At 37.8% G+C, this 27,829-nt stretch overlaps 1 protein-coding gene across 4 annotated transcripts; it reads left to right on the top strand.

Moving 5' to 3' along the window:
• Nucleotides 1-3: 3 nt before the first annotated feature.
• bin1b (bridging integrator 1b) lies at nucleotides 4-27,692 on the top strand. 4 transcript variants are annotated; one of them, XM_026361417.1, is made up of 15 exons: nucleotides 4-347; nucleotides 19,588-19,668; nucleotides 19,869-19,923; nucleotides 20,255-20,349; nucleotides 21,085-21,180; nucleotides 21,263-21,370; nucleotides 22,413-22,498; nucleotides 22,584-22,659; nucleotides 22,738-22,793; nucleotides 22,875-22,916; nucleotides 23,338-23,380; nucleotides 23,719-23,862; nucleotides 25,818-25,871; nucleotides 26,002-26,103; nucleotides 26,558-27,692. In XM_026361417.1, the coding sequence occupies exons 1-15, from the start codon at nucleotides 267-269 to the stop codon at nucleotides 26,657-26,659; spliced, it is 1,221 nt and encodes a 406-aa protein (XP_026217202.1). In that variant the 5' UTR covers nucleotides 4-266; the 3' UTR covers nucleotides 26,660-27,692. The 4 variants fall into 4 exon arrangements, with proteins under 4 accessions (XP_026217202.1, XP_026217203.1, XP_026217204.1 ...); XM_026361418.1 differs by lacking the exon at nucleotides 22,875-22,916 and having other exon boundaries at nucleotides 5-347; XM_026361419.1 differs by lacking the exon at nucleotides 23,719-23,862 and having other exon boundaries at nucleotides 6-347.
• Nucleotides 27,693-27,829: the final 137 nt, after the last annotated feature.

Raw genomic sequence — 27,829 nt, 5'->3', positions numbered from 1 at the left:
CTTAATCTGAGTCCACATCGAGCTCAAGTCTCCATCAATTAACAGTGAGAGCCAAGAACAGGGAGATACGTGCTCTCTTCTCCTAACTCCACCTGTTTCTGTTGTGTGTAAGTGAAGTTACCTGTGCGCCTTTAACAGGCGGATTAGAGCTTTTACGCACGGTCCGTTTCCGGGGGGGGGCTCCTCCAGCGACATTTCTCCCGCTGTCTCTCTTCTTCTCCGCCGGACCTGACACGAAGCCCGGGCAGCCCTCCACACCGTGCGACATGGCCGAGACAGGGAAAGGGGTCACCGCCGGGAAACTGGCCATCAACGTCCAGAAGAGGCTCAACAGGGCGCAGGAGAAGGTAGGAGTCTGCGTCAGGACACAGTGTCCCGCTGTCAGGGTGAAACCCAACCCCCCAGCTCTTATCTCCAAATATCAGCCAGTGATGAGCTCATTTCAGTTTTTATGGTTGAAGGATGGAAGAATCTGAACAAAGTGAAGTTCCACCTGAGGCAGAGCTGCAGTGTGAACACAGAATGGGGGGGTCACAGGTTAAGGTCATTTTAATCTCCTCACATTTCAAACAAACCTTTACCTCCTGCAGTTTATTACTAAAGGGAAAAATAATTAGGAAATGAAACCACTGAAGTGTGAGAAACGTGTTTCATCTTTACGTCAGTTCAAGAAGACAGAAAGTTCTCAGGAGAAGAGTTGTACTGAACTAAATGGAACCTGACCCACAGCCTCAGTTCTTATTGTGTCCCAATCACTCTGCTTGGTTTAGGCTCCAACCACCAGGAGAGCTGAACTCACTCACTCCTTCACATTTCCAGTTTCCAGTGTGGAGTCGCAGCTACTGAGCGACACTGGGATCAAACCTGTAACTCGAACACTCCTCTAATTAGTCTCTGCTCCGTCCCGGCAGCAGCTGCACATTTCTCACCACTCATTTTAAAACGTGTTCTGTACATTTGACTTTCAGCTTCACCAGGAGGTTAAAATGCAGCAGTTTAAAGAGCCAATGGAAATCTGCCGTTACTGGAAATCAGCTTCACTTTATTAGGAACAGTGCAGGCTGTCAATGAATGAACTGCAAATCACATGGAAGTCTGCAGATCTCCAGTCTCCAGGCTTCGTTCGTGCTCCCATCAAACATCAGAATGCAGAAAAACGTGACTTGAAACAAGTCGAGTGTGAGTTTCATAGGGGACCGTGTGAGGCTACGGAACATGCTGGTGTCTTCTCTGGTGAAGCTCTGTCAGCTGTTTCCTGCAGCTTTCTTCTCCTGTTGGTTTCTTTGCTGTTTTACCTTCAGCTGGTCAAAGTGCTCCAGATACTGTTCCACACTCACTCTGGTTCATTGTGGCTGAAACAGAATCCGGTTCATGGTCTTATAGTTTTTCATTCTGGGAAACTGTTGGTGGGGGTCAGGGGAACTCTTGGCTGCCGATGGATGAAGTTCCCTCATGTCCGAGGACAGAAACCAGCATTTTGTAGCTCTGACAAACCTTCAGGCCGCGCCGACGCTTCAGCTGCTGCAGACGAGGTCGGAGTATCATCTTCCCTCTGAGGGTGGAGGAGGTGGAGGAGGGGGCCGTCGGCTTCAGCTGTCTGTCTGCTGGCACGCTGCCCTCCACCCCTCACCTCAGCCAGCTCCACTGACAGTCAGACAGAGAGACAGACAGAAAGACAGAAAGACAGACAGAAAGACAGACAGATAGAGAGAGAGACAGACAGAGAGACAGACAGACAGACAGAGAGAGAGAGAGAGAGAGACAGAGAGACAGACAGAGAGAGAGAGAGAGAGAGACAGAGAGACAGACAGAGAGAGAGAGAGAGAGAGACAGAGAGACAGACAGATAGAGAGAGAGAGAGAGACAGAAAGACAGATAGACTATTTTAAATTTACTACTGTACATTTACTATAGTACATTTACTATAGTACATTTACTATTGTACATTTACTACTGTACATTTACTACTGTACATTTACTATAGTACATTTACTATTTCACATTTACTACTGTACATTTACTGCAGTACATTTACTACTGTACATTTACTGCAGTACATTTACTGCAGTACATTTACTATAGTACATTTACTATTTCACATTTACTACTGTACATTTACTACTGTACATTTACTGCAGTACATTTACTATTTTACATTTACTATTTCACATTTACTACTGTACATTTACTACTGTACATTTACTGCAGTACATTTACTATTCTACATTTACTATTTCACATTTACTACTGTACATTTACTACTGTACATTTACTACTGTACATTTACTGCAGTACATTTACTATTCTACATTTACTATTTCACATTTACTACTGTACATTTACTACTGTACATTTACTACTGTACATTTACTATTTCACATTTACTACTGTACATTTACTGCAGTACATTTACTATAGTACATTTACTATTTTACATTTACTACTGTACATTTACTACTGTACATTTACTATTTTACATTTACTATTTTACATTTACTACTGTACATTTACTACTGTACATTTACTATTTTACATTTACTACTGTACATTTACTGCAGTACATTTACTATAGTACATTTACTATTTTACATTTACTACTGTACATTTACTACTGTACATTTACTATTTTACATTTACTACTGTACATTTACTACTGTACATTTACTATTTTACATTTACTACTGTACATTTACTGCAGTACATTTACTATAGTACATTTACTATTTTACATTTACTACTGTACATTTACTACTGTACATTTAGTACTGTACATTTACTATTTTACATTTACTACTGTACATTTACTGCAGTACATTTACTATAGTACATTTACTATTTTACATTTACTACTGTACATTTACTACTGTACATTTAGTACTGTACATTTACTATTTTACATTTACTACTGTACATTTAGTACTGTACATTTACTATTTTACATTTACTACTGTACATTTACTGCAGTACATTTACTATAGTACATTTACTATTTTACATTTACTACTGTACATTTACTACTGTACATTTACTATTTTACATTTACTACTGTACATTTACTACTGTACATTTACTATTTCACATTTACTACTGTACATTTACTATTTTACATTTACTGCAGTACATTTACTACTGTACATTTACTATTTTACATTTACTACTGTACATTTACTATTTCACATTTACTACTGTACATTTACTACTGTACATTTACTACTGTACATTTACTGCAGTACATTTACTATTTTACATTTACTACTGTACATTTACTATTGTACATTTACTACTGTACATTTACTATTTTACATTTTACTTTAAATTTTAGAGGAACACTGAAGTTTCTGTTACTGTGCAGATGAAAATTTGATTTTTATTTCAAATTTAGCTGCCAGACAGTTCATGGTACTGTGGAGGAAGTATTTACGTTCCTTTACTCCTGTACTTAAGTCGAAGTAACAGTATCACGGTTCTTGGTCAAAGTACACGTATAAAGGAGTGAAAGTACAATGTTAAAACTGTACTTCAGTACATGTACTTTCCTCCACTGGGTGGGGAGTTCAGCTGGTGTCCTGGAGTCCTGCCTCTGTGACTCCCAGCACCACACCCGGTCTCCGGCTGCTTGCTAAAGGGCACCACCTCCTCCTCCCCTGTCACCACCACACTCCTCTGGATTCCCAGCATGCTCTGGGGCATTACACCTCACACGAATCACATTAGACTCAAAGAGACATTTTCCTGTTTAAACTTTTACTTAGGTCACATTTTAAATGCAGAACTTTCCCTTTAATTAAGTATTATTACTGTAAGTGTGAGTATTTGTACTCAGGACAGAGTTCAACATTTGCGGACAGAGGCATTAAAACTTTAGTTACAGTTAGTTACAGTTAGTTACAGTTAGTTTTAGTTAGTTACAGTTAGTTTCAGTTAGTTTCAGTTACAGTTAGTTACAGTTAGTTACAGTTAGTTACAGTTAGTTACAGTTAGTTTTAGTTAGTTACAGTTAGTTTTAGTCAGTTACAGTTAGTTTCAGTTAGTTTCAGTTACAGTTAGTTACAGTTAGTTTCAGATAGTTTTAGTTAGTTACAGTTAGTTTTAGTCAGTTACAGTTTGTTTAAGTTACAGTTAGTTACAGTTAGTTACAGTTAGTTTTAGTCAGTTACAGTTAGTTTTAGTTAGTTACAGTTTGTTTTATAGTCAGTTACAGTTTAGTTACAGTTGTTTCAGTTACAGTTAGTTACAGTTAGTTTTAGTCAGTTACAGTTAGTTACAGTTAGTTACAGTTAGTTTTAGTCAGTTACAGTTAGTTACAGTTAGTTACAGTTAGTTTTAGTCAGTTACAGTTAGTTACAGTTTGTTTCAGTTACAGTTAGTTACAGTTAGTTTTAGTCAGTTACAGTTAGTTACAGTTAGTTACAGTTAGTTTTAGTCAGTTACAGTTAGTTACAGTTAGTTACAGTTAGTTTTAGTCAGTTACAGTTAGTTACAGTTAGTTTTAGTCAGTTACAGTTAGTTACAGTTTGTTTCAGTTACAGTTAGTTACAGATAGTTTTAGTTAGTTACAGTTAGTTACAGTTAGTTACAGTTAGTTTTAGTTAGTTACAGTTAGTTTTAGTTAGTTACAGTTAGTTACAGTTAGTTTTAGTTAGTTACAGTTAGTTTTAGTCAGTTACAGTTAGTTACAGTTTGTTTCAGTTACAGTTAGTTACAGTTAGTTTTAGTCAGTTACAGTTAGTTACAGTTAGTTTTAGTCAGTTACAGTTAGTTACAGTTAGTTTTAGTCAGTTACAGTTAGTTACAGTTAGTTTTAGTCAGTTACAGTTAGTTTTAGTCAGTTACAGTTAGTTACAGTTAGTTACAGTTAGTTTTAGTCAGTTACAGTTTGTTTCAGTTACAGTTAGTTACAGTTAGTTACAGTTAGTTTTAGTCAGTTACAGTTAGTTTTAGTTAGTTACAGTTAGTTTTACTCAGTTACAGTTAGTTTACAGTTTGTTTCAGTTACAGTTAGTTACAGTTAGTTTTAGTCAGTTACAGTTAGTTTTAGTCAGTTACAGTTAGTTTCAGTCAGTTACAGTTAATTACAGTTTGTTTCAGTTACAGTTGTTACTTAGTTTAGTTACAGTTAGTTTTAGTCAGTTACAGTTAGTTACAGTTTGTTTCAGTTACAGTTAGTTACAGTTAGTTTTAGTCAGTTACAGTTAGTTACAGTTAGTTTTAGTCAGTTACAGTTAGTTACAGTTAGTTACAGTTAGTTACAGTTAGTTTTAGTCAGTTACAGTTAGTTACAGTTAGTTACAGTTAGTTTTAGTCAGTTACAGTTTGTTTCAGTTACAGTTAGTTACAGTTAGTTTTAGTCAGTTACAGTTAGTTAGTTAGTTACAGTTAGTTTAGTCAGTTACAGTTAGTTACAGTTAGTTACAGTTAGTTACAGTTAGTTTTAGTTAGTTACAGTTAGTTTTAGTTAGTTACAGTTAGTTTTAGTCAGTTACAGTTAGTTACAGTTTGTTTCAGTTACAGTTAGTTACAGTTAGTTTTAGTTAGTTACAGTTAGTTACAGTTAGTTACAGTTAGTTTTAGTTAGTTACAGTTAGTTTTAGTTAGTTACAGTTAGTTACAGTTTGTTTCAGTTACAGTTAGTTACAGTTAGTTTTAGTCAGTTACAGTTAGTTACAGTTAGTTTTAGTCAGTTACAGTTAGTTACAGTTAGTTACAGTTAGTTTTAGTCAGTTACAGTTAGTTACAGTTAGTTACAGTTAGTTTTAGTCAGTTACAGTTAGTTTACAGTTAGTTACAGTTAGTTTTAGTCAGTTACAGTTAGTTACAGTTTGTTTCAGTTACAGTTAGTTACAGTTAGTTACAGTTAGTTACAGTTAGTTTTAGTCAGTTACAGTTAGTTACAGTTAGTTTTAGTCAGTTACAGTTAGTTACAGTTAGTTTTAGTCAGTTACAGTTAGTTTTAGTTAGTTACAGTTAGTTTTAGTCAGTTACAGTTAGTTTTAGTCAGTTACAGTTAGTTTTAGTTAGTTACAGTTAGTTTTAGTTAGTTACAGTTAGTTTTAGTCAGTTACAGTTAGTTTTAGTCAGTTACAGTTAGTTTCAGTTAGTTACAGTTAGTTTTAGTCAGTTACAGTTAGTTTTAGTCAGTTACAGTTAGTTACAGTTTGTTTCAGTTACAGTTAGTTACAGTTAGTTTTAGTTAGTTACAGTTAGTTACAGTTAGTTACAGTTAGTTTTAGTTAGTTACAGTTAGTTTTAGTCAGTTACAGTTAGTTACAGTTTGTTTCAGTTACAGTTAGTTACAGTTAGTTTTAGTCAGTTACAGTTAGTTACAGTTAGTTTTAGTCAGTTACAGTTAGTTACAGTTAGTTACAGTTAGTTTTAGTCAGTTACAGTTAGTTACAGTTAGTTACAGTTAGTTTTAGTCAGTTACAGTTAGTTACAGTTAGTTACAGTTAGTTTTAGTCAGTTACAGTTAGTTACAGTTTGTTTCAGTTACAGTTAGTTACAGTTAGTTACAGTTAGTTTTAGTCAGTTACAGTTAGTTACAGTTAGTTTTAGTCAGTTACAGTTAGTTACAGTTAGTTTTAGTCAGTTACAGTTAGTTTTAGTCAGTTACAGTGTTTAGTCAGTTACAGTTAGTTTTAGTTACTTAGTTAGTAGCAGTTAGTTTTAGTCAGTTACAGTTAGTTTTAGTTAGTTACAGTTAGTTTTAGTCAGTTACAGTTAGTTTTAGTCAGTTACAGTTAGTTTTAGTCAGTTACAGAGAGAAGAGACATTTTCCTGTTTAAACTTTTACTTAGGTCACATTTTAAATGCAGAACTTTCCCTTTAATTAAGTATTATTACTGTAAGTGTGAGTATTTGTACTCAGGACAGAGTTCAACATTTGCGGACAGAGGCATTAAAACTTTAGTTACAGTTAGTTACAGTTAGTTACAGTTAGTTTTAGTTAGTTACAGTTAGTTTCAGTTTAGTTTCAGTTACAGTTAGTTACAGTTAGTTACAGTTAGTTACAGTTAGTTTCAGTTAGTTTCAGTTAGTTTCAGTTAGTTTTAGTCAGTTACAGTTAGTTTTAGTCAGTTTCAGTTACAGTTAGTTACAGTCAGTTACAGTTAGTTACAGTTAGTTTCAGTTACAGTTAGTTACAGTTAGTTTCAGTTAGTTTCAGTTACAGTTAGTTACAGTTAGTTACAGTTAGTTACAGTTAGTTTCAGTTAGTTTTAGTCAGTTACAGTTAGTTTTAGTCAGTTACAGTTAGTTTCAGTTAGTTTCAGTTACAGTTAGTTTTAGTTAGTTTCAGATAGTTTTAGTTAGTTACAGTTAGTTTTAGTCAGTTACAGTTTGTTTAAGTTACAGTTAGTTACAGTTAGTTACAGTTAGTTTTAGTCAGTTACAGTTAGTTTTAGTTAGTTACAGTTAGTTTTAGTCAGTTACAGTTAGTTACAGTTTGTTTCAGTTACAGTTAGTTACAGTTAGTTTTAGTTAGTTACAGTTAGTTACAGTTAGTTACAGTTAGTTACAGTTAGTTTTAGTTAGTTACAGTTAGTTTTAGTCAGTTACAGTTTGTTTCAGTTACAGTTAGTTACAGTTAGTTTTAGTCAGTTACAGTTAGTTACAGTTAGTTACAGTTAGTTTTAGTCAGTTACAGTTAGTTACAGTTAGTTACAGTTAGTTTTAGTCAGTTACAGTTTGTTTCAGTTACAGTTAGTTACAGTTAGTTACAGTTAGTTTTAGTCAGTTACAGTTAGTTTTAGTTAGTTACAGTTAGTTTTAGTCAGTTACAGTTAGTTACAGTTTGTTTCAGTTACAGTTAGTTACAGTTAGTTTTAGTCAGTTACAGTTAGTTTTAGTTAGTTACAGTTAGTTTTAGTCAGTTACAGTTAGTTACAGTTTGTTTCAGTTACAGTTAGTTACAGTTAGTTTTAGTCAGTTACAGTTAGTTACAGTTAGTTTTAGTCAGTTACAGTTAGTTACAGTTTGTTTCAGTTACAGTTAGTTACAGTTAGTTTTAGTTAGTTACAGTTAGTTACAGTTAGTTACAGTTAGTTTTAGTTAGTTACAGTTAGTTTTAGTCAGTTACAGTTAGTTACAGTTTGTTTCAGTTACAGTTAGTTACAGTTAGTTTTAGTCAGTTACAGTTAGTTACAGTTAGTTACAGTTAGTTTTAGTCAGTTACAGTTAGTTACAGTTAGTTACAGTTAGTTTTAGTCAGTTACAGTTAGTTTACAGTTAGTTACAGTTAGTTTTAGTCAGTTACAGTTAGTTACAGTTAGTTACAGTTAGTTTTAGTCAGTTACAGTTAGTTACAGTTTGTTTCAGTTACAGTTAGTTACAGTTAGTTACAGTTAGTTACAGTTAGTTTTAGTCAGTTACAGTTAGTTACAGTTAGTTACAGTTAGTTACAGTTAGTTTTAGTCAGTTACAGTTAGTTTTAGTTAGTTACAGTTAGTTTTAGTCAGTTACAGTTAGTTACAGTTAGTTTCAGTTACAGTTAGTTTCAGTTACAGTTAGTTTCAGTTAGTTACAGTTAGTTTCAGTTAGTTACAGTTAGTTACAGTTAGTTTTAGTTACAGTTAGTTACAGTTAGTTACAGTTAGTTTTAGTTACATTTAGTTTCAGTTAGTTACAGTTAGTTTTAGTTAGTTTTAGTTACAGTTAGTTACAGTTAGTTACAGTTAGTTTCAGTTAGTTTCAGTTAGTTCCAGTTAGTTTTAGTTAGTTTTAGTTAGTTACAGTTAGTTTCAGTTAGTTACAGTTAGTTTCAGTTAGTTTCAGTTACAGTTAGTTACAGTTAGTTACAGTTAGTTTTAGTCAGTTACAGTTAGTTTCAGTTAGTTACAGTTAGTTTCAGTTAGTTTCAGTTACAGTTAGTTACAGTTAGTTACAGTTAGTTACAGTTAGTTTCAGTTAGTTACAGTTAGTTACAGTTAGTTTTAGTCAGTTACAGTTAGTTTTAGTTAGTTACAGTTAGTTACAGTTAGTTACAGTTAGTTTCAGTTACAGTTAGTTTCAGTTACAGTTAGTTTCAGTTAGTTACAGTTAGTTTCAGTTAGTTACAGTTAGTTACAGTTAGTTTTAGTTACAGTTAGTTACAGTTAGTTACAGTTAGTTACAGTTAGTTTCAGTTAGTTACAGTTAGTTTTAGTTAGTTACAGTTAGTTACAGTTAGTTACAGTTAGTTACAGTTAGTTTTAGTCAGTTACAGTTAGTTTTAGTTAGTTACAGTTAGTTTTAGTCAGTTACAGTTAGTTACAGTTAGTTTCAGTTACAGTTAGTTTCAGTTACAGTTAGTTTCAGTTAGTTACAGTTAGTTTCAGTTAGTTACAGTTAGTTACAGTTAGTTTTAGTTACAGTTAGTTACAGTTAGTTACAGTTAGTTTTAGTTACATTTAGTTTCAGTTAGTTACAGTTAGTTTTAGTTAGTTTTAGTTACAGTTAGTTACAGTTAGTTACAGTTAGTTTCAGTTAGTTCCAGTTAGTTCCAGTTAGTTTTAGTTAGTTTTAGTTAGTTACAGTTAGTTTCAGTTAGTTACAGTTAGTTTCAGTTAGTTTCAGTTACAGTTAGTTACAGTTAGTTACAGTTAGTTTTAGTCAGTTACAGTTAGTTTCAGTTAGTTACAGTTAGTTTCAGTTAGTTTCAGTTACAGTTAGTTACAGTTAGTTACAGTTAGTTACAGTTAGTTACAGTTAGTTTCAGTTAGTTCCAGTTAGTTTTAGTTAGTTTTAGTTAGTTACAGTTAGTTACAGTTAGTTACAGTTAGTTACAGTTAGTTACAGTTAGTTTTAGTTAGTTACAGTTAGTTACAGTTAGTTACAGTTAGTTACAGTTAGTTTTAGTCAGTTACAGTTAGTTTTAGTTAGTTACAGTTAGTTTTAGTCAGTTACAGTTAGTTACAGTTAGTTTCAGTTACAGTTAGTTTCAGTTACAGTTAGTTTCAGTTAGTTACAGTTAGTTTCAGTTAGTTACAGTTAGTTACAGTTAGTTTTAGTTACAGTTAGTTACAGTTAGTTACAGTTAGTTTTAGTTACATTTAGTTTCAGTTAGTTACAGTTAGTTTTAGTTAGTTTTAGTTACAGTTAGTTACAGTTAGTTACAGTTAGTTTCAGTTAGTTCCAGTTAGTTCCAGTTAGTTTTAGTTAGTTTTAGTTAGTTACAGTTAGTTTCAGTTAGTTACAGTTAGTTTCAGTTAGTTTCAGTTACAGTTAGTTACAGTTAGTTACAGTTAGTTTTAGTCAGTTACAGTTAGTTTCAGTTAGTTACAGTTAGTTTCAGTTAGTTTCAGTTACAGTTAGTTACAGTTAGTTACAGTTAGTTACAGTTAGTTTCAGTTAGTTACAGTTAGTTACAGTTAGTTTTAGTCAGTTACAGTTAGTTTTAGTTAGTTACAGTTAGTTACAGTTAGTTACAGTTAGTTTCAGTTACAGTTAGTTTCAGTTACAGTTAGTTTCAGTTAGTTACAGTTAGTTTCAGTTAGTTACAGTTAATTACAGTTAGTTTTAGTTACAGTTAGTTACAGTTTGTTACAGTTAGTTACAGTTAGTTACAGTTAGTTTCAGTTAGTTTCAGTTAGTTTTAGTTAGTTACAGTTAGTTACAGTTAGTTACAGTTAGTTACAGTTAGTTTTAGTCAGTTACAGTTAGTTTTAGTTAGTTACAGTTAGTTTTAGTCAGTTACAGTTAGTTACAGTTAGTTTCAGTTACAGTTAGTTTCAGTTACAGTTAGTTTCAGTTAGTTACAGTTAGTTTCAGTTAGTTACAGTTAGTTACAGTTAGTTTTAGTTACAGTTAGTTACAGTTAGTTACAGTTAGTTTTAGTTACAGTTAGTTTCAGTTAGTTACAGTTAGTTTTAGTTAGTTTTAGTTACAGTTAGTTACAGTTAGTTACAGTTAGTTTCAGTTAGTTCCAGTTAGTTCCAGTTAGTTTTAGTTAGTTTTAGTTAGTTACAGTTAGTTTCAGTTAGTTACAGTTAGTTTCAGTTAGTTTCAGTTACAGTTAGTTACAGTTAGTTACAGTTAGTTTTAGTCAGTTACAGTTAGTTTCAGTTAGTTACAGTTAGTTTCAGTTAGTTTCAGTTACAGTTAGTTACAGTTAGTTACAGTTAGTTACAGTTAGTTTCAGTTAGTTTCAGTTAGTTCCAGTTAGTTTTAGTTAGTTTTAGTTAGTTACAGTTAGTTACAGTTAGTTTCAGTTAGTTTCAGTTAGTTTTAGTTAGTTACAGTTAGTTTCAGTTAGTTCCAGTTACAGTTAGTTTCAGTTAGTTCCAGTTACAGTTAGTTACAGTTAGTTACAGTTAGTTACAGTTAGTTTTAGTTAGTTACAGTTAGTTTCAGTTAGTTTCAGTTACAGTTAGTTACAGTTAGTTACAGTTAGTTACAGTTAGTTTCAGTTAGTTCCAGTTAGTTTTAGTTAGTTTTAGTTAGTTACAGTTAGTTACAGTTAGTTACAGTTAGTTTCAGTTAGTTACAGTTAGTTTTAGTTAGTTACAGTTAGTTTCAGTTAGTTACAGTTAGTTTCAGTTAGTTTCAGTTAGTTTTAGTTAGTTCCAGTTAGTTCCAGTTAGTTTCAGTTAGTTTCAGTTACAGTTAGTTACAGTTAGTTTCAGTTACAGTTAGTTACAGTTAGTTTCAGTTAGTTTCAGTTAGTTCCAGTTAGTTCCAGTTAGTTTTAGTTAGTTACAGTTAGTTTCAGTTAGTTTCAGTTAGATCCAGTTAGTTCCAGTTAGTTTTAGTTAGTTACAGTTAGTTCCAGTTAGTTCCAGTTAGTTTTAGTTAGTTTTAGTTAGTTTTAGTTAGTTACAGTTAGTTTTAGTTAGTTACAGTTAGTTTTAGTTAGTTACAGTTAGTTTCAGTTAGTTCCAGTTAGTTTCAGTTAGTTTCAGTTAGTTCCAGTTAGTTCCAGTTAGTTCCAGTTAGTTTCAGTTCCAGTTAGTTTCAGTTAGTTCCAGTTAGTTTCAGTTAGTTCCAGTTAGTTTCAGTTAGTTTCAGTTAGTTCCAGTTAGTTCCAGTTAGTTTCAGTTAGTTCCAGTTAGTTCCAGTTAGTTCCAGTTAGTTTCAGTTCCAGTTAGTTTCAGTTAGTTCCAGTTAGTTTCAGTTAGTTCCAGTTAGTTTCAGTTAGTTTCAGTTAGTTCCAGTTAGTTTCAGTTAGTTTCAGTTAGTTCCAGTTAGTTCCAGTTAGTTTCAGTTAGTTTCAGTTCCAGTTAGTTTCAGTTAGTTCCAGTTAGTTCCAGTTAGTTTCAGTTACAGTTGTCCATGAGAACGAGTACGACACTGTATTTTTGCTTCATATGAGTGGACTCTTTTAGACTTTCATACCGGATCGGTCGAGGCCCGGGTTAACAACGACCGCCACCGATGCTGTTAACCTACAGGGTGCCGGTGGAAATTTGACTACTGTTGGTCGAAGAAAGAGGGGAGGCAGAAGGGTTCGTGGTCAGAGAGAGAAGGGAAAAGGCAGGAACATAGATCTGAGAATAGGGACTCTTAACGTTGGTACGATGACAGGGAAAGGCAGAGAGCTGGCAGACATGATGGAGAGAAGGAAGGTAGATGTTCTGTGTGTGCAGGAGACAAGGTGGAAGGGCAGCAAGGCACGTAGTATCGGAGGAGGATACAAACTGTTCTACCATGGTGTGGATAGGAAGAGAAACGGGGTAGGAGTGATCTTGAAGGGGGAGTTTGTGAACAATGTTCTAGAGGTGAAAAGAGTCTCAGACAGGGTGATGAGCATAAAGCTAGAAATTGAAGGGGTGATGGTGAATGTAGTCAGTGGGTATGCGCCACAGGTTGGCTGTGAGTTAGAAGAGAAGGAGAGATTCTGGAGTGAGTTTGATGAGGTCATAGAGAGTATCCCCAGAGGAGAGAGAGTTGTTGTTGGAGCAGACTTCAATGGGCATGTTGGTGAGGGCAACAGAGGTGATGAGGAGGTGATGGGCAGGTTTGGTGTGAAGGAAAGGAATCTGGAAGGACAGATGGTGGTGGACTTTGCTAAGAGGATGGAAATGGCTGTAGTCAACACTTACTTCCAGAAGCGAGAGGAACACAGAGTGACATACAGAAGTGGAGGTAGGAGTACACAGGTGGACTACATCCTATGTAGACGAGGTCATTTGAGAGAGGTTAGTGACTGCAAAGTGGTGGTAGGAGAGAGTGTAGCCAGACAGCACCGCATGGTGGTGTGTAAGATGACTCTGGAGGTCAGGAAGAAGAAGAGAGGGAAGACAGAGAAGAAGACCAAGTGGTGGAAGTTAAAGAATGAAGAAACTTGTGAGGAATTCAGGCAGAAGTTGAGACAGGTTCTGGGTGGTCAGGATGAGCTTCCAGATGACTGGGAAACTACAGCAGAAGTTATCAGGGAAACAGGTAGGAAGGTGCCAAGTGTGTCATCTGGAAAGAGGAAAGAAGGTAAAGACACTTGGTGGTGGAATGAGGAAGTACAGGAATGCGTCCAGAGGAAGAAGTTAGCTAGAAGGAAGTGGGATGTAGAAAGGACTGAGGAAAGTAGACAGGAGTACAAGGAAGCAGCAGCGTAGAGTGAAGAGGGAGGTGGTAAAGGCCAAACAGAAAGCTTACGATGAGCTGTATGACAGGTTAGACACAAAGGAAGGAGAGAAGGACTTGTACAGGCTAGCCAGACAGAGAGATAGAGATGGGAAGGATGTGCAACAGGTAAGGGTGATTAAGGACAGAGATGGAAAGGTGCTAACAACCCAGGAGAGTGTGCAGAAAAGATGGAAGGAGTATTTTGAGGATCTGATGAATGAGGAAAATGACAGGGAAAGAAGGGAGGAAGATGTGGATGTTGTGGAGCAGGAAATAGCAGAGATTGGAAAGGATGAGGTTAGGAAGGCTCTGAAAAGGATGAAGAGTGGAAAGGCTGTTGGTCCTGATGACATACCTGTGGAGGTGTGGAAGTGCTTAGGAGAGACAGCAGTGGAGTTTCTAACCAGTTTGTTCAATAGGATTCTAGAGAGTGAGAAGATGCCTGAGGTATGAAGGAGAAGCGTTCTGGTTCCGATCTTTAAGAACAAGGGTGACACGCAGGACTGCAGCAACTATAGAGGAATAAAGTTGATGAGCCACACAATGAAGCTGTGGGAAAGAGTAGTGGAAGCCAGGCTTAGGAAGAAGGTGGAGATTTGTGAGCAGCAGTATGGTTTCATGCCCCGTAAGAGCACCACTGATGCCATTTTTGCTTTGAGAATGTTGATGGAAAAGTACAGAGATGGTCAGAAGGAGCTGCATTGTGTCTTTGTAGATTTAGAGAAGGCGTATGACAGGGTGCCGAGGGAGGAGCTGTGGTACTGTATGAGGTCGTCTGGAGTGGCAGAGAAGTACGTCAGACTAGTTCAGGACATGTATGAGAGAAGTATGACGGTGGTGAGATGTGCTGTAGGTCAGACAGAGGAGTTCAAGGTGGAGGTGGGACTACACCAAGGATCAGCTTTGAGTCCCTTCTTGTTTGCTATGTTGATGGACAGGCTGACAGATGAGGTCAGACAGGAATCTCCCTGGACAATGATGTTTGTCGGATGACATTGTGATTTGCAGTGAGAGTAGAGAGCAGGTAGAGGAACAGCTGGAGAGGTGGAGGTTTGCTCTGGAAAGAAGAGGCATGAAGGTCAGTCGTAGTAAGACAGAATACATGTGTCTGAACGAGAGGGATCAAGGTAGAAGTGTTAGGTTACAGGGGGCTGAGGTGAAGAAGGTGCAGGAGTTTAAGTACTTGGGTTCAACAGTTCAGTGTGATGGAGAGTGTGGAAAAGAGGTGAAGAGGAGAGTGCAGGCAGGTTGGAGCGGGTGGAGGAAAGTGTCAGGAGTGTTGTGTGACAAAAGAGTGTCAGCAAGACTCAAAGGAAAGGTGTACAAGACAGTGGTGAGACCAGCTCTGCTCTATGGGTTAGAGACGGTAGCAGTGAGAAAGAGACAAGAGGCTGAGATGGAGGTAGCAGAGATGAAGATGTTGAGGTTCTCCTTAGGAGTGACCAGGTTAGACAGAATAAGGAACGAGTACATCAGAGGGACGGCTCACGTTGTCTGAGTTAGCGACAAAGTCAGAGAGGCCAGACTGAGATGGTTTGGACATGTTCAGAGGAGGGATAGTGAGTATATTGGTAGAAGGATGTTGGAGATGGAGCTGCCAGGCAGGAGGGCAAGAGGACGACCAAAGAGGAGATATATGGATGTTATAACAGAGGACATGAGGTTGGCTAGTGTTAGGGTAGAAGATGCTCATGATAGATTTAGGTGGAAAAGGATGATTCGCTGTGGCGACCCCTGATGGGAAAAGCCGAAAGAGAAGAAGAAGATGAGTGGACTCTTTTCTTATATTTATATTATATTTATATTTCTTACTCTTTTCTTCCGGCTGAATCGGAGCGTCTGTTTCTTAATAAGATCTAAAATGAGCTGGAAGATTCACAGAAATGTAAAAACCTACCGAGTATGTGGACACTGACAGAAGTCCCTTCATCTTCAGCCACGATGAAGCAGTTCTGAACCTTTCCAGAGGGAGATGCAGTATGTTGGTGCACAGACACAGAATAATGTAGATCTGTACTGGGTTTACAGGTCCAGGGTCGAACAGAGTCGGAGTCTCTGCGTTCGTTCCTGAGTCAGTTGGACGAGTGAATGAAAAATAAAAGCAGAACATATATTGATGAGAAATTGTACAACATGGCGCTCAGACTCTTTTACTACTGAGCCACGGTGTGATAACGAGTTTTCACCTTCACTTCAGTGCATGTGAGATGAGCTCAGCTCAGAGTGTTTCTGGGTCTTGTTGATATGTGGGGGGGTTCTTTGTGTGAGCAGTCACAGAACCGTGTCTGTTTCTGATGCAGTGCTGCCTGAGGGCCGGGCCCTTCGGTGTTTTTACAGTTAAACAGAATCTACGCAGCGTCGGGACGAGAGACGTGAACCCTGAATCACTCCGAGTCTCTGTGCTGCTGACGTCCAAATGTTTATGGACCACACGGTGTCAGAAAATGTACGACAGACTCTACATGTAGTCATTTGAATCCTGAACACCTGTCCCTCCCTCCCAGAACTCCCAGCATGCCTCTCTGCTGGGGGGGGGGCGTATCTATCTATAGCCACCCCACAGCCCCCCGGCCTCTTCCCGCTCTCTCTTAATAACCCGAGTGAGTATTTTAGGGCTGAAAACGAACACCAGGCAGCAGTACTTCAGTACTTCAGTGGTACTTGTAGATAACAGTATTTCAGTACTTCAGTGGTACTTGTAGATAACAGTACTTCAGTACTTCAGTGGTACTTGTAGATAACAGTATTTCAGTACTTCAGTGGTACTTGTAGATAACAGTACTTCAGTACTTCAGTGGTACTTGTAGATAACAGTACTTCAGTACTTCAGTGGTACTTGTAGATAACAGTACTTCAGTACTTCAGTGGTACTTGTAGATAACAGTACTTCAGAACTTCAGTGGTACTTGTAGATAATAGTACTTCAGTACTTCAGTGGTACTTTTAGATAACAGTACTTCAGTACTTCAGTGGTACTTGTAGATAACAGTACTTCAGAACTTCAGTGGTACTTGTAGATAATAGTACTTCAGTACTTCAGTGGTACTTTTAGATAACAGTACTTCAGTGGTACTTTTAGATAGCAGTACTTCAGTGGTACTTGTAGATAACAGTACTTCAGTACTTCAGTGGTACTTGTAGATAACAGTACTTTAGTACTTCAGTGGTACTTGTAGATAACAGTACTTCAGTACTTCAGTGGTACTTGTAGATAATAGTACTTCAGTACTTCAGTGGTACTTGTAGATAATAGTACTTCAGTACTTCAGTGGTACTTATACATAATAGTACTTCAGTGGTACTTGTAGATAATAGTACTTCAGTACTTCAGTACTTCAGTGGTACTTGTAGATAATAGTACTTCAGTACTCCAGTGGTACTTGTAGATAACAGTACTTCAGTACTTCAGTGGTACTTGTAGATAACAGTACTTCAGTACTTCAGTGGTACTTGTAGATAACAGTACTTCAGTACTTCAGTGGTACTTTTAGATAGCAGTACTTCAGTGGTACTTGTAGATAACAGTACTTCAGTACTTCAGTGGTACTTGTAGATAACAGTACTTCAGTACTTCAGTGGTACTTGTAGATAATAGTACTTCAGTACTTCAGTGGTATTTGTAGATAACAGTACTTCAGTACTTCAGTGGTACTTGTAGATAACAGTACTTCAGTACTTCAGTGGTACTTTTAGATAGCAGTACTTCAGTGGTACTTGTAGATAACAGTACTTCAGTACTTCAGTGGTACTTGTAGATAACAGTACTTCAGTACTTCAGTGGTACTTGTAGATAACAGTACTTCAGTACTTCAGTGGTACTTGTAGATAACAGTACTTCAGTACTTCAGTGGTACTTGTAGATAACAGTACTTCAGTACTTCAGTGGTACTTGTAGATAACAGTATTTCAGTACTTCAGTGGTACTTGTAGATAATAGTACTTCAGTACTTCAGTGGTACTTGTAGATAACAGTACTTCAGTACTTCAGTGGTACTTGTAGATAACAGTACTTCAGTACTTCAGTGGTACTTGTAGATAACAGTATTTCAGTACTTCAGTGGTACTTGTAGATAACAGTACTTCAGTACTTCAGTGGTACTTGTAGATAATAGTACTTCAGTACTTCAGTGGTACTTGTAGATAACAGTACTTCAGTACTTCAGTGGTACTTGTAGATAACAGTATTTCAGTACTTCAGTGGTACTTATAGATAATAGTACTTCAGTACTTCAGTGGTACTTGTAGATAACAGTACTTCAGTACTTCAGTGGTACTTGTAGATAACAGTACTTCAGTACTTCAGTGGTACTTGTAGATAACAGTACTTCAGTACTTCAGTGGTACTTGTAGATAACAGTATTTCAGTACTTCAGTGGTACTTGTAGATAACAGTACTTCAGTACTTCAGTGGTACTTGTAGATAACAGTACTTCAGTACTTCAGTGGTACTTGTAGATAACAGTACTTCAGTACTTAGGTGGTACTTGTAGATAACAGTACTTCAGTACTTCAGTGGTACTTGTAGATAACAGTACTTCAGTACTTCAGTGGTACTTGTAGATAATAGTACTTCAGTACTTCAGTGGTACTTGTAGATAACAGTACTTCAGTACTTCAGTGGTACTTTTAGATAGCAGTACTTCAGTGGTACTTGTAGATAACAGTACTTCAGTACTTCAGTGGTACTTGTAGATAATAGTACTTCAGTACTTCAGTGGTACTTGTAGATAACAGTACTTCAGTACTTCAGTGGTACTTGTAGATAACAGTACTTCAGTACTTCAGTGGTACTTGTAGATAACAGTACTTCAGTACTTCAGTGGTACTTGTAGATAACAGTATTTCAGTACTTCAGTGGTACTTGTAGATAACAGTACTTCAGTACTTCAGTGGTACTTGTAGATAACAGTACTTCAGTACTTCAGTGGTACTTGTAGATAACAGTACTTCAGTACTTAGGTGGTACTTGTAGATAACAGTACTTCAGTACTTCAGTGGTACTTGTAGATAACAGTACTTCAGTACTTCAGTGGTACTTGTAGATAATAGTACTTCAGTACTTCAGTGGTACTTGTAGATAACAGTACTTCAGTACTTCAGTGGTACTTGTAGATAACAGTACTTCAGTACTTCAGTGGTACTTGTAGATAACAGTACTTCAGTACTTCAGTGGTACTTTTAGATAGCAGTACTTCAGTGGTACTTGTAGATAACAGTACTTCAGTACTTCAGTGGTACTTGTAGATAATAGTACTTCAGTACTTCAGTGGTACTTGTAGATAATAGTACTTCAGTACTTCAGTGGTACTTGTAGATAACAGTACTTCAGTACTTGTTCTTAACACTGAATGCAGTATTTTCCATTGGGAGCTATAAACAGCCTCTGGCAGTGTGTGTGTGTGTGTGTTTGGGGGAAGTCCCTCCGTCGTGTGGTGTTTGTGTATCCGTCACCACAGGATTAGAGCAGCAGCAGGTGGAGGAGGTGGAGTCGATCGTCTGATCAGATTAAGCAGCAGTGACCTGGTTCGACCAGAAACAAGTCAACACGTCAGAGTGGAACGACTGATTTATTAAATCATGACGTGTTCAATAAACTAATGAAAACTACAGAAGAAGAAAAATTTAAACAAGAGACAAATGATTAAATGACTAAAAAGAAATAAAAACAAAAATCAAATCATTGATAGAATAAGAACTAATAGAGATAATAAAATATAATAAGTCATGAATAAAATAATATTAAAAATACAAAAACATTATTGAAACTAATCTGTCGTCAGCTTCCTGTCCCAGTTGTTTGGTGACTGGCTTGATGCTGTGATTTAGGTTCTTTTATATCTTTATATGTTTCTGTCTGTGTCTTATTATTGTTATTATTATTATTATTATTATTATTATTGTTATTATTATTATTATTTAATTATTATTATTGTTGTTGTTGTTGTTGTTATTGTTGTTATTATTATTAATATTATTATTGTTATTATTGTTATTATTATTATTATTGTTATTGTTATTATTATTGTTGTTGTTACTGTTATTACTTCTCTGCAGGTTTTGCAGAAACTCGGAAAAGCAGACGAGACCCGAGACGAGGCGTTTGAGGAGATGGTGGTCAACTTCAACAAGCAGATGGTCGGGAGCAGCTTTTACTCAGAGATTCTTTCTGATTCACCTGGTTTTCAAGGATGTAACAGTATCTTCATATTGTTTTATGATAAAACTCCTGTTTCAGAGGAAGCACGTGACGTGTTTCTGCCTTTCCTCACAGTTAGTCCTCAGGATTTTACCCACGCTGTTAAATATATCGTTCACATGCTGCGTTGCTCTTGTAGGCAGAAGGCACCAAACTGCAGAAAGACCTGAAAACCTACCTGGAAGCAGTGAAAAGTAAGTGCGAGCTTCAGCATTCACATATTTAGTTCAACAAACGTCCAGCACGGCACCAGATCTCTCCTCAAAACTAATGTAGAGGAACAAACAGGGACAGCGACTTCTCTTCAACATTTCAGACCAAATCAGTGGTTCTTCAACCAAAGATCTGAAAAAGGTTGAAAGACAAACTCGGTGGCTTCTCACGTTGAGATCTGACCTGACGTGGGCAGGACGCCGTCTGCTGGTGTCTTGCTGGGTCGTATTTTCATGTATAGCTGAAGTGTTATGATGGAGCTTTGCAGAGAACAGTGAATTGTGGCTGGTGTTGTGTGTGTTTGTGTGTCAGTGATGCACGACGCGTCGCGGCGGCTGCAGGACTGTCTGGCTGACATGTACGAACCCGACTGGTTTGGTAAAGAGGAGCTGGACGCAGCAGCAGAGGTGAGAGCAGGAAGCTAAGTTACTGCTCCTCTTTTTTCTTACTGTACTTTTTTCTTTTCTGCTCCGACTTCAACTGTTCAAAAAGTCTCAACGCTGCTTCTTTGATCTTTGACATAATGATTCGGTGGAATCTCAGTTTTATCCACGTTTGGATTAAAGGCACATTTCAGCCTCACGTTCTAACTCTTCTACCTGCTAACACACTTTCTTTCTCTTCACCGCATGCTTCTCTCCTTCCATCTTGAAGGAGATGATAGAGAAGGAGATGGACAATAACTTGGAGGTAAAATGCAGAAAGTGACCAGTGTTTCCGTCAGGACAGTTTAAATCTGCAGCGGTCTGTGGTCCGAGCTGAGCAGCTGTCGTCTTTACAGGGAACAGACAGTTATTCTGGAGCCCCTTGTTTCAGTTTAGACCTAATGTGGGAAACAGTGGTGGATTAGGTTCAGTAGACACGTTGGGACTTCGAGTAGAACTGAATAGATGCTGCTTTGTCAATGTGCTGGTTAGAGTCAGAGAGTGAGGAAGAAATATCTTTCAGACCAGGACAGAAGGTTTAAATGAGAAGAAATCAGATTGAATTGATTTATATATGTACACACTATAGAAAAATCGTATTTCTTTACAGACTTTCTAAAATCAGAGCCTTTAAAAAGACTGTCTGATCATCAGACAGTGAGAAAATAGAAAAAGGAGAATATCGTCTTATCAAATGTGTTTGTTTCTGGGTTTCAGGACACAGACACTCTGTGGTTAGACTTCCACCAGAGCATCACGGACAAATCTATGATCTGCATGGACTCATACCTGGCTCAGTTTCCCGAAATCAAGGTGTGTGCGTCTCTAGTTTAGCTGCACTATGTAAAAAAGCAGCGGGTGCATCCTGAAGTGTTAAACAAGAGCTCTCCCACAGGCTCGTATAGCCAAACGCAACAGGAAGATGGTGGACTTCGACAGCGCCCGGCATCACTTCGCCTCCCTACAGAAAGGCAAGAAGAAGGACGAGGCCAAGATCGCCAAGGTAACCACACCTGACCTGTCAGCAGTTTGTGTGTTTGACTGAACTTTAAAGTAACAGTTAAATAGAAACTACTGTCAGTTAACATGAAATAACCACAGAGACACAATGAGCACAAAAGAAAACCTCATGAACCACTGAGAGATTTAAACCAACTTCAGAGACTCGACATGAGGACACAAAACAACCATGATTCCTGAAGTGATTCCAAAGAAAAACTAAATGACACAGATTGGTTTTCTTAATCTGTCCATGACTGTGACATTAATGTGTTTGAGTGGCTGCGTCCTCTCTCCGACTAAATGCTAATTAACATGTATGTGTTCATTTTGAATGCTTCTTGTTTGTTTTTATCTTTCTCTCTCTCTCTCGTTCCGTTCTGTCGCTTCATGTCTCTGGATCCTCGCTCTTCGCCTTCTCTCCTCTCTCTGTGTCTTGCATGGTGTGTGTGGTTAGCCAGCAGCCCTGTTGGAGATGGCGGCTCCCAGCTGGGCTCAGGGTTTGATATCAGCCCACCAGGTGGCTCAGACTAACCTCTTCTACAACCAGGTGAAACTCTGGTTCATCACTGACTCCTCTCCTCACCCCAAATTTGTTGGCCTGGCTTCAAGTTGTCTCCACACGATGAGGTTTAGCGCAGAGTTATGAGCAAGAAATGATTGAGAATAAAAGGAGAAACAGTTAGGAAAGATGTCTGGTACAAATAAAGCACTTAGAGCTTTGTGGATCACTTTTAGGTCTCAGACTGTCAGTGGTTTTGGATCAGACATTTTATTTGCATTGACTGGATGAATGTTGATTTCATTTTATCAAACTGAGGCAAATAATGAATCTTTGGACTTCGTACACGGCAGCTCGTGTACAGTACACTGGACAGAAACACCCTCGCAGGCATGTGAACGCCTCACAGCATTCACATGCCTGCAGTTATTAAACCCTGTGTGTGCTGCATGTCGTGCGGTCATGATAAACCTTTTTTAACCATTACAAATACACTACACGTGCACTGTATAGTGTTTAATTAATATTTGTTGTGCACGTGCAGGCGGAGGAGGATCTGGGCCGCGCTCAGAAGATTTTCGAGGAGCTGAACGTGGAGTTACAAGACGAGCTTCCAGTGCTGTGGGACAGGTGAGGCTTTAACAGAATGTTCCTCCAATAACAACCATTTCCTGTATTGTATTTTGTTTTTTAATGTGTGTGTGTGGGCGTGCAGCCGTGTTGGCGTCTATGTTAACACATTCCAGAGCCTGGCAGGTCATCAGGAGAAGTTCCACAAAGAAATGAGCAAGGTTGGTCAAAGCGTCCACGTGTTACTGATCCAACTGTTGAAGAATTCACTCAGAACCATCTGACGTTTGTCTCCTCAGCTGAGCCAAAACCTGAACGACATCATGACCAAACTGGAGGAGCAGCGGGAGCTCAAGTAAGTGAACTGTGGAGTTTTAGACATTTAATGACCCCAAGAACAAATGAGTAATGTCCATCACAACGCCCCCTACTGCAGAAAAGGTGATACTGCAGCAGCCAAGACGGGAGACGCAAAGAGGTAAAACCTGCTGCGCTTGGATCCATGTCTGCCTGGAATTTGCTTGATTGAATAAAAAAAAAGTTTGAATTTGGTTTAAGCTGCAGGCATTTGTGAATTGCAGTTTCCATGTGTATGTATATAAAACAACATTATTATCTGCCATGACGTTCAGCTTTGTGAAGCTGCTCTGGTTTTCTAACTTTTGCGTTGGAGTGATACTTCCTGTTTGGCTCGTGTTTGAGGTTTTTACACTTGTTAATAACTCTGCAGATGATCACATGTGCATGTTTTGCTCTGTCTTGGATATTTGAAGCTTCTTGTCGCCCTCGTGTGGACAGAGCTCAGAGTTCCAGTTACTTGTTCTTTTACTTCTCCCTTATTTTCCTGCACGTTTTCACCCCCATTCCTTCTTTTAAACCTTCCTTTTCTCCTTCTGCAGCGAAGAAGACAACCACAGTGAATCAGCCAGCTCACTACCGAAGGTAAAAACAAATACAAACACACCATAACTATGCCGACTGTATTATTTTATTAAGTTATAACATACGAATGAAGCTAATGGACATACAAGAGTAAAAACAACTTAATTACAGAGCAGAACCTAATACAGAAACGGTAAGGGATCAATATGAAATAACAGACTCAGACTCAGGATGCTTCACATGAAGAGCTCGATCATCTTACTGCGAGCTGCATCCTGCTGTTGTTCTTAACCTTCAGTGAGGATCCATCACATCATCTCTCTCAATGCGTCTCTGTCTCCCTCTCTGCTGTTGCATGCATGCATGTGTGTGGTTTTGATTTAACCCTGCTGGCACAGAGGCCTGGTCCTCCTCCCAGTAGACCTCCACCCAGACTGACGCCGTCCCCGGACCAGAAACGTCAGCATGTCGACCTGTTCGAGAATGAGGACGAGGCCTCAGTGCCTGACGCTAACACAGATGCTACGACCAGGACGCAGCAGGTCAGACTGACCACGGAAAGATCATTTCTGTTTGCTCAACTAGGACATATGAGCTGGTGTGAAGTTCCCTTTTCCCCTCATTGTGAACCAGAGTGTGTGTGTGTGTGTGTGTGTGTGTGTGAAGCAGTGTGAGCCCTCAGGGGTGAACCTGCTGGACTGGGATTTGGAGGTTTTTCAGCCAGTTACACTTCCAGCTTCAAAGGTTGGTGGGTTTTGTTGAGATCGAAGGTCAAAGATTGTTTACATGCAGCAGAGGTCAGAATTGTATGTTCTTCAAATTACAGCTGTAAACCTGATGTGTTCCTTAAATCTGACACTTCAGGGCAAGAAAAACTAGGAAAATCTCAAATAAATGAGAAATGATGCAGCTTATTTTAGTGTCCTACCTGTTCAATATAAAACTAACAATCTAACTGTAGACTGCATGTAAACATCTGCAAAGACACTCTTTGTTTGGCTTGGAACTTATTAGCTGATCAGATTTATTGATGTTGGTTGATAAAATGCATGTTTAAAACGATCCTGACAGAGTAGAGACAGAAAGGTAGTGGTTTATTCAAAGTGTCTTGATGTGTGATATGTTGTAATACAGGTTTATGGGTGGACTACTGACTAGACACGAACCTCTGTATGAAAGGACTGTAAACGTTTTGGGTCATAAAGTTAGTAAAATAACTCCAACGACGTGCAAAACAAGAGCAAACACCTGCAAATTCTTCAAAATGAGTCACAGAATAAAAAAATTGGTGAGTGAAATGTGTCAAGAGAGACACAAAAGAAAAAAGAGATGCGAAGTAGAAAAGCTCGTAAAACTGACACAAAATGAGTAAAAATGGATCAAAAGCACAGAGAGTCTGTTTTCCTCTTTTCATTGGTCGAACTTAAAAACATACAGTAAAGGATGTTTCACCCGAGGACTCATTGGACACAGTGCGGTGCAGGAGGTAACAAATCATCAGCTGATGGTCAAGAAATAACTCATGTCTGAACTGGAACAAACAGCTTCACTGTCATTGGAAACGAAGCCTGGTTTTACTATTAAACAGTATATTAGAGTTTTCCATTGTCATATATTCCTATACTGCTGAGGACATAAAGCTTGTGTTGCTGCATGAGAGTGCTGGTTGCTGGTGGGAGCGTTTTCCGCCCTCTCACCTCACTCGTTGTTTTGTCTCTTACTGCCTGACGGAAGGTGCCGTCGTGGGACTCGTGGGTAAGCACGGATTTGTCTGTTTGGCCTCATTATAAAACCTAATTTATACCGTCTGTATATTTTGCCACATTTTTGGACTGTGAAATAAACTCTCCAACTGAAATAATAAGCCTGAAATAATTTACCATCTGTGACTTCCTGATACCCTGTAAAATCCCTTCCCAACCAAATGGGACCTACTTTACACTGTACCCCCGCTTTCCATCCGTCCACCCGTGATTCCTCTTTCTTCCAAACCCATCACAATGCTTCACATCGCCCCAACCTTGCAGCACAAACAGACTGCTGCAGAGCAGGAACCCGAACACAATGATGACCAGTCCGCACTAGAGGCTTCAAAGGGCTGGGACTATAACGCAAGCAACTCCCAGAGCTACACTCAGCCTGGTTGGGATGACACGGAGACGACTCCTGGTCGGGAGAGCTGGAGCGATGATGGGGTCTGTACTCAGTCGTACACCCAGCCCAACTGGGATGAGGATCAGAGTGACCAGGGCGATGAGGAGGAGGTCCAGGTAGAGTTGGCTGTACAGAGGTCCACACAGGAAGCTCAGGTTTACACAGGGTGAAGGCTGCAAGAGAAGAATCTGACAAAACACTTACTCCTGGCTTCCTTCTTTTTTCGACTTTAAACTTTTTTCTTTGCTTCAAACCTTCTTCATTACACGTCTTAGCAACTATATTAATCATTTCTTAGGTTTCTTTAATAAGACACTTGGACATTTTGCTTGTTTTGCCACAGAGTGCAGTGACCAATGGTTCAGACAGCGAACTCCCGCCAGGATTCCTCTACAAGGTGAGAGTCCATGTTTAGCATCCAGTAAAATCTATTATTATATAAATGAAAGAGAAATTTCTAAGACGATTCTTTTTTCCTGTGGGTTTATACTGAGTAGGATTTTAATTTGTGGGTCTCTTTACTCCAGGTAAAAGCCATACACGATTATACTGCTACTGATGGTGACGAGCTGGAGCTAAAGACTGGAGATGTTGTGCTGGTTTTGGCATTTGACAACCCCGATGAACAGGTCAGTGACTCTCTTGTCTTTGCATTTACATTTAGATGGTATCTCACATAAACTTAATAAATAAATAAATAGATAAAGAATATGTCCTTCTGTTTGTTTTAGTAACTTTACACTGAGGCTACTAGTGGTAGCTATTTTAAAGAGTTTTCTTGTATTCAGTCAGCCTTTTAAATAAATCACATTCTTACTGAACCCCAGTAGGATATTGATGATGCTCCTCTGTTCACATATTCCATTAAGAAACAGCTACGATAGCCTTTTACAACACTTATGTGTTCAAAAAAAAATCTGCTTTTCTTTGAAAACATTTCTAACTGACCCCAAATGTTTGAACAGTAGTGTACATCACTTTTAATCACATTTCAGTCCACAGACCTTCATCAGGCAACACACATGTTGACAGATTATTTTGTTCTCAAAACGTAATCAATGAAACGTCTTTGTCCGACTGCAGGACGACGGCTGGCTCATGGGCCTGAAGGAGTCTCAGTGGTTGGAGAAGAAAGAAATTTCAGCCAAAGGTGTTTTCCCTGAGAACTTCACCCAGAGGTTTTGAGGCTGATGTCACATTTAGATTCTCCTTCAGCTCCTCAGATAATCCTGTCTGTGAAAGACATGAGCAGAGACATGCACAGAACATCTCAATGGCTATGACTCCACATTAAAAGCAGTGCCAGAGAGCTCTCACTAAGAAATTAGAGAAATGTTAAACGATGTAAACATTGTGGTTAATGATACATCCAGAATGAACCTTATCAGTTTGTTTTTGTGTTGATTTCTTATTCTTGAATTATTTATATTTTGGTGAATACAAATTAAACACAACACAGCGTATTAGTAATATCTCAAGCAAAAAAATAAGTCATGAATGTACTGTATGAGTGTCAAAATAGTTTATGTCTCTCTATGTTCTGAGTTTTCATAGTTCCTTGCATGAAGCATCTGATTGCGTTGTTATTAACTCTGTAAAATAAAACTGTGACACCAGGTGGGATTGCTCTATAAAAGAAATACAGGTGTCTTTGACTAGAGCCATGGAGAACTCCACCAATGTGAACAGTACGTTAGCAGGGTTTAGCCTTGCATTATCAAATTCTTCAACAGTTTCATAGAATTATAAAAGGGAACAGTAGTTTTTCAATTATTTTATTGGCCATTTTGAGGACATGACTTGATGTGTGATTTAATTTTTCTAATGCAAATATGGTTTTATTTTGATTTTGGATTAATCTTCTCATTGATGAATTGAATGCATCAAATTCAGCTGCTGATTTTTGTCCTTCACCTTGTTTACTTAACACTATTTATGACAATTTAATACTCTTGAGATAGAAAATGTATGTTATTTAACTCTTTTAACATCCTTGATTGTGATGCTATCAGAGAGGTTGAAACACTACAATGTAAACATTTATTTAGTTCAAAATTGCAAAACTATCATCTAAAGTCATTTGAACTAAATATCCTGCAGAAACCAAATCCATGCAAATTGTACTTTTACATTGTGTGGAACTGATTTATGGAATCAATCCAGGTGGTAACTAATAACATCATCTCTTGGATTAAATCGGTCATTAAAGATCAATGAAAGAACAGCTGGTTGTCAGTGTGTTTATCTTTTTCTTTCTCTCCATATTCTCTAAATGGATATCTGGATCTTTCCATTGATATAATAAATAATAGTAGAGTAGAATAATATTAAAACAATCATATGAATTTAAATAAT

The sequence above is a fragment of the Anabas testudineus genome, chromosome 2 (genome assembly GCF_900324465.2).
Source record: "Anabas testudineus chromosome 2, fAnaTes1.2, whole genome shotgun sequence".
NCBI lineage: Eukaryota > Metazoa > Chordata > Actinopteri > Anabantiformes > Anabantidae > Anabas > Anabas testudineus.
The sequence above is the reverse complement of the archived record's forward strand: the minus strand, read 5'-3'. Positions and strand labels throughout refer to the sequence as shown.

Coding starts and splice junctions, on each gene's coding strand:
- bin1b (XM_026361417.1), top strand. CDS start 267: ATGGCCGAGACAGGGAAAGGGGTCACCGCCGGGAAACTGGCCATCAAC. Junction 348..19,587: donor TCAACAGGGCGCAGGAGAAG/GTAGGAGTCTGC, acceptor ACTTCTCTGCAG/GTTTTGCAGAAACTCGGAAA. Junction 26,104..26,557: donor TTGACAACCCCGATGAACAG/GTCAGTGACTCT, acceptor GTCCGACTGCAG/GACGACGGCTGGCTCATGGG.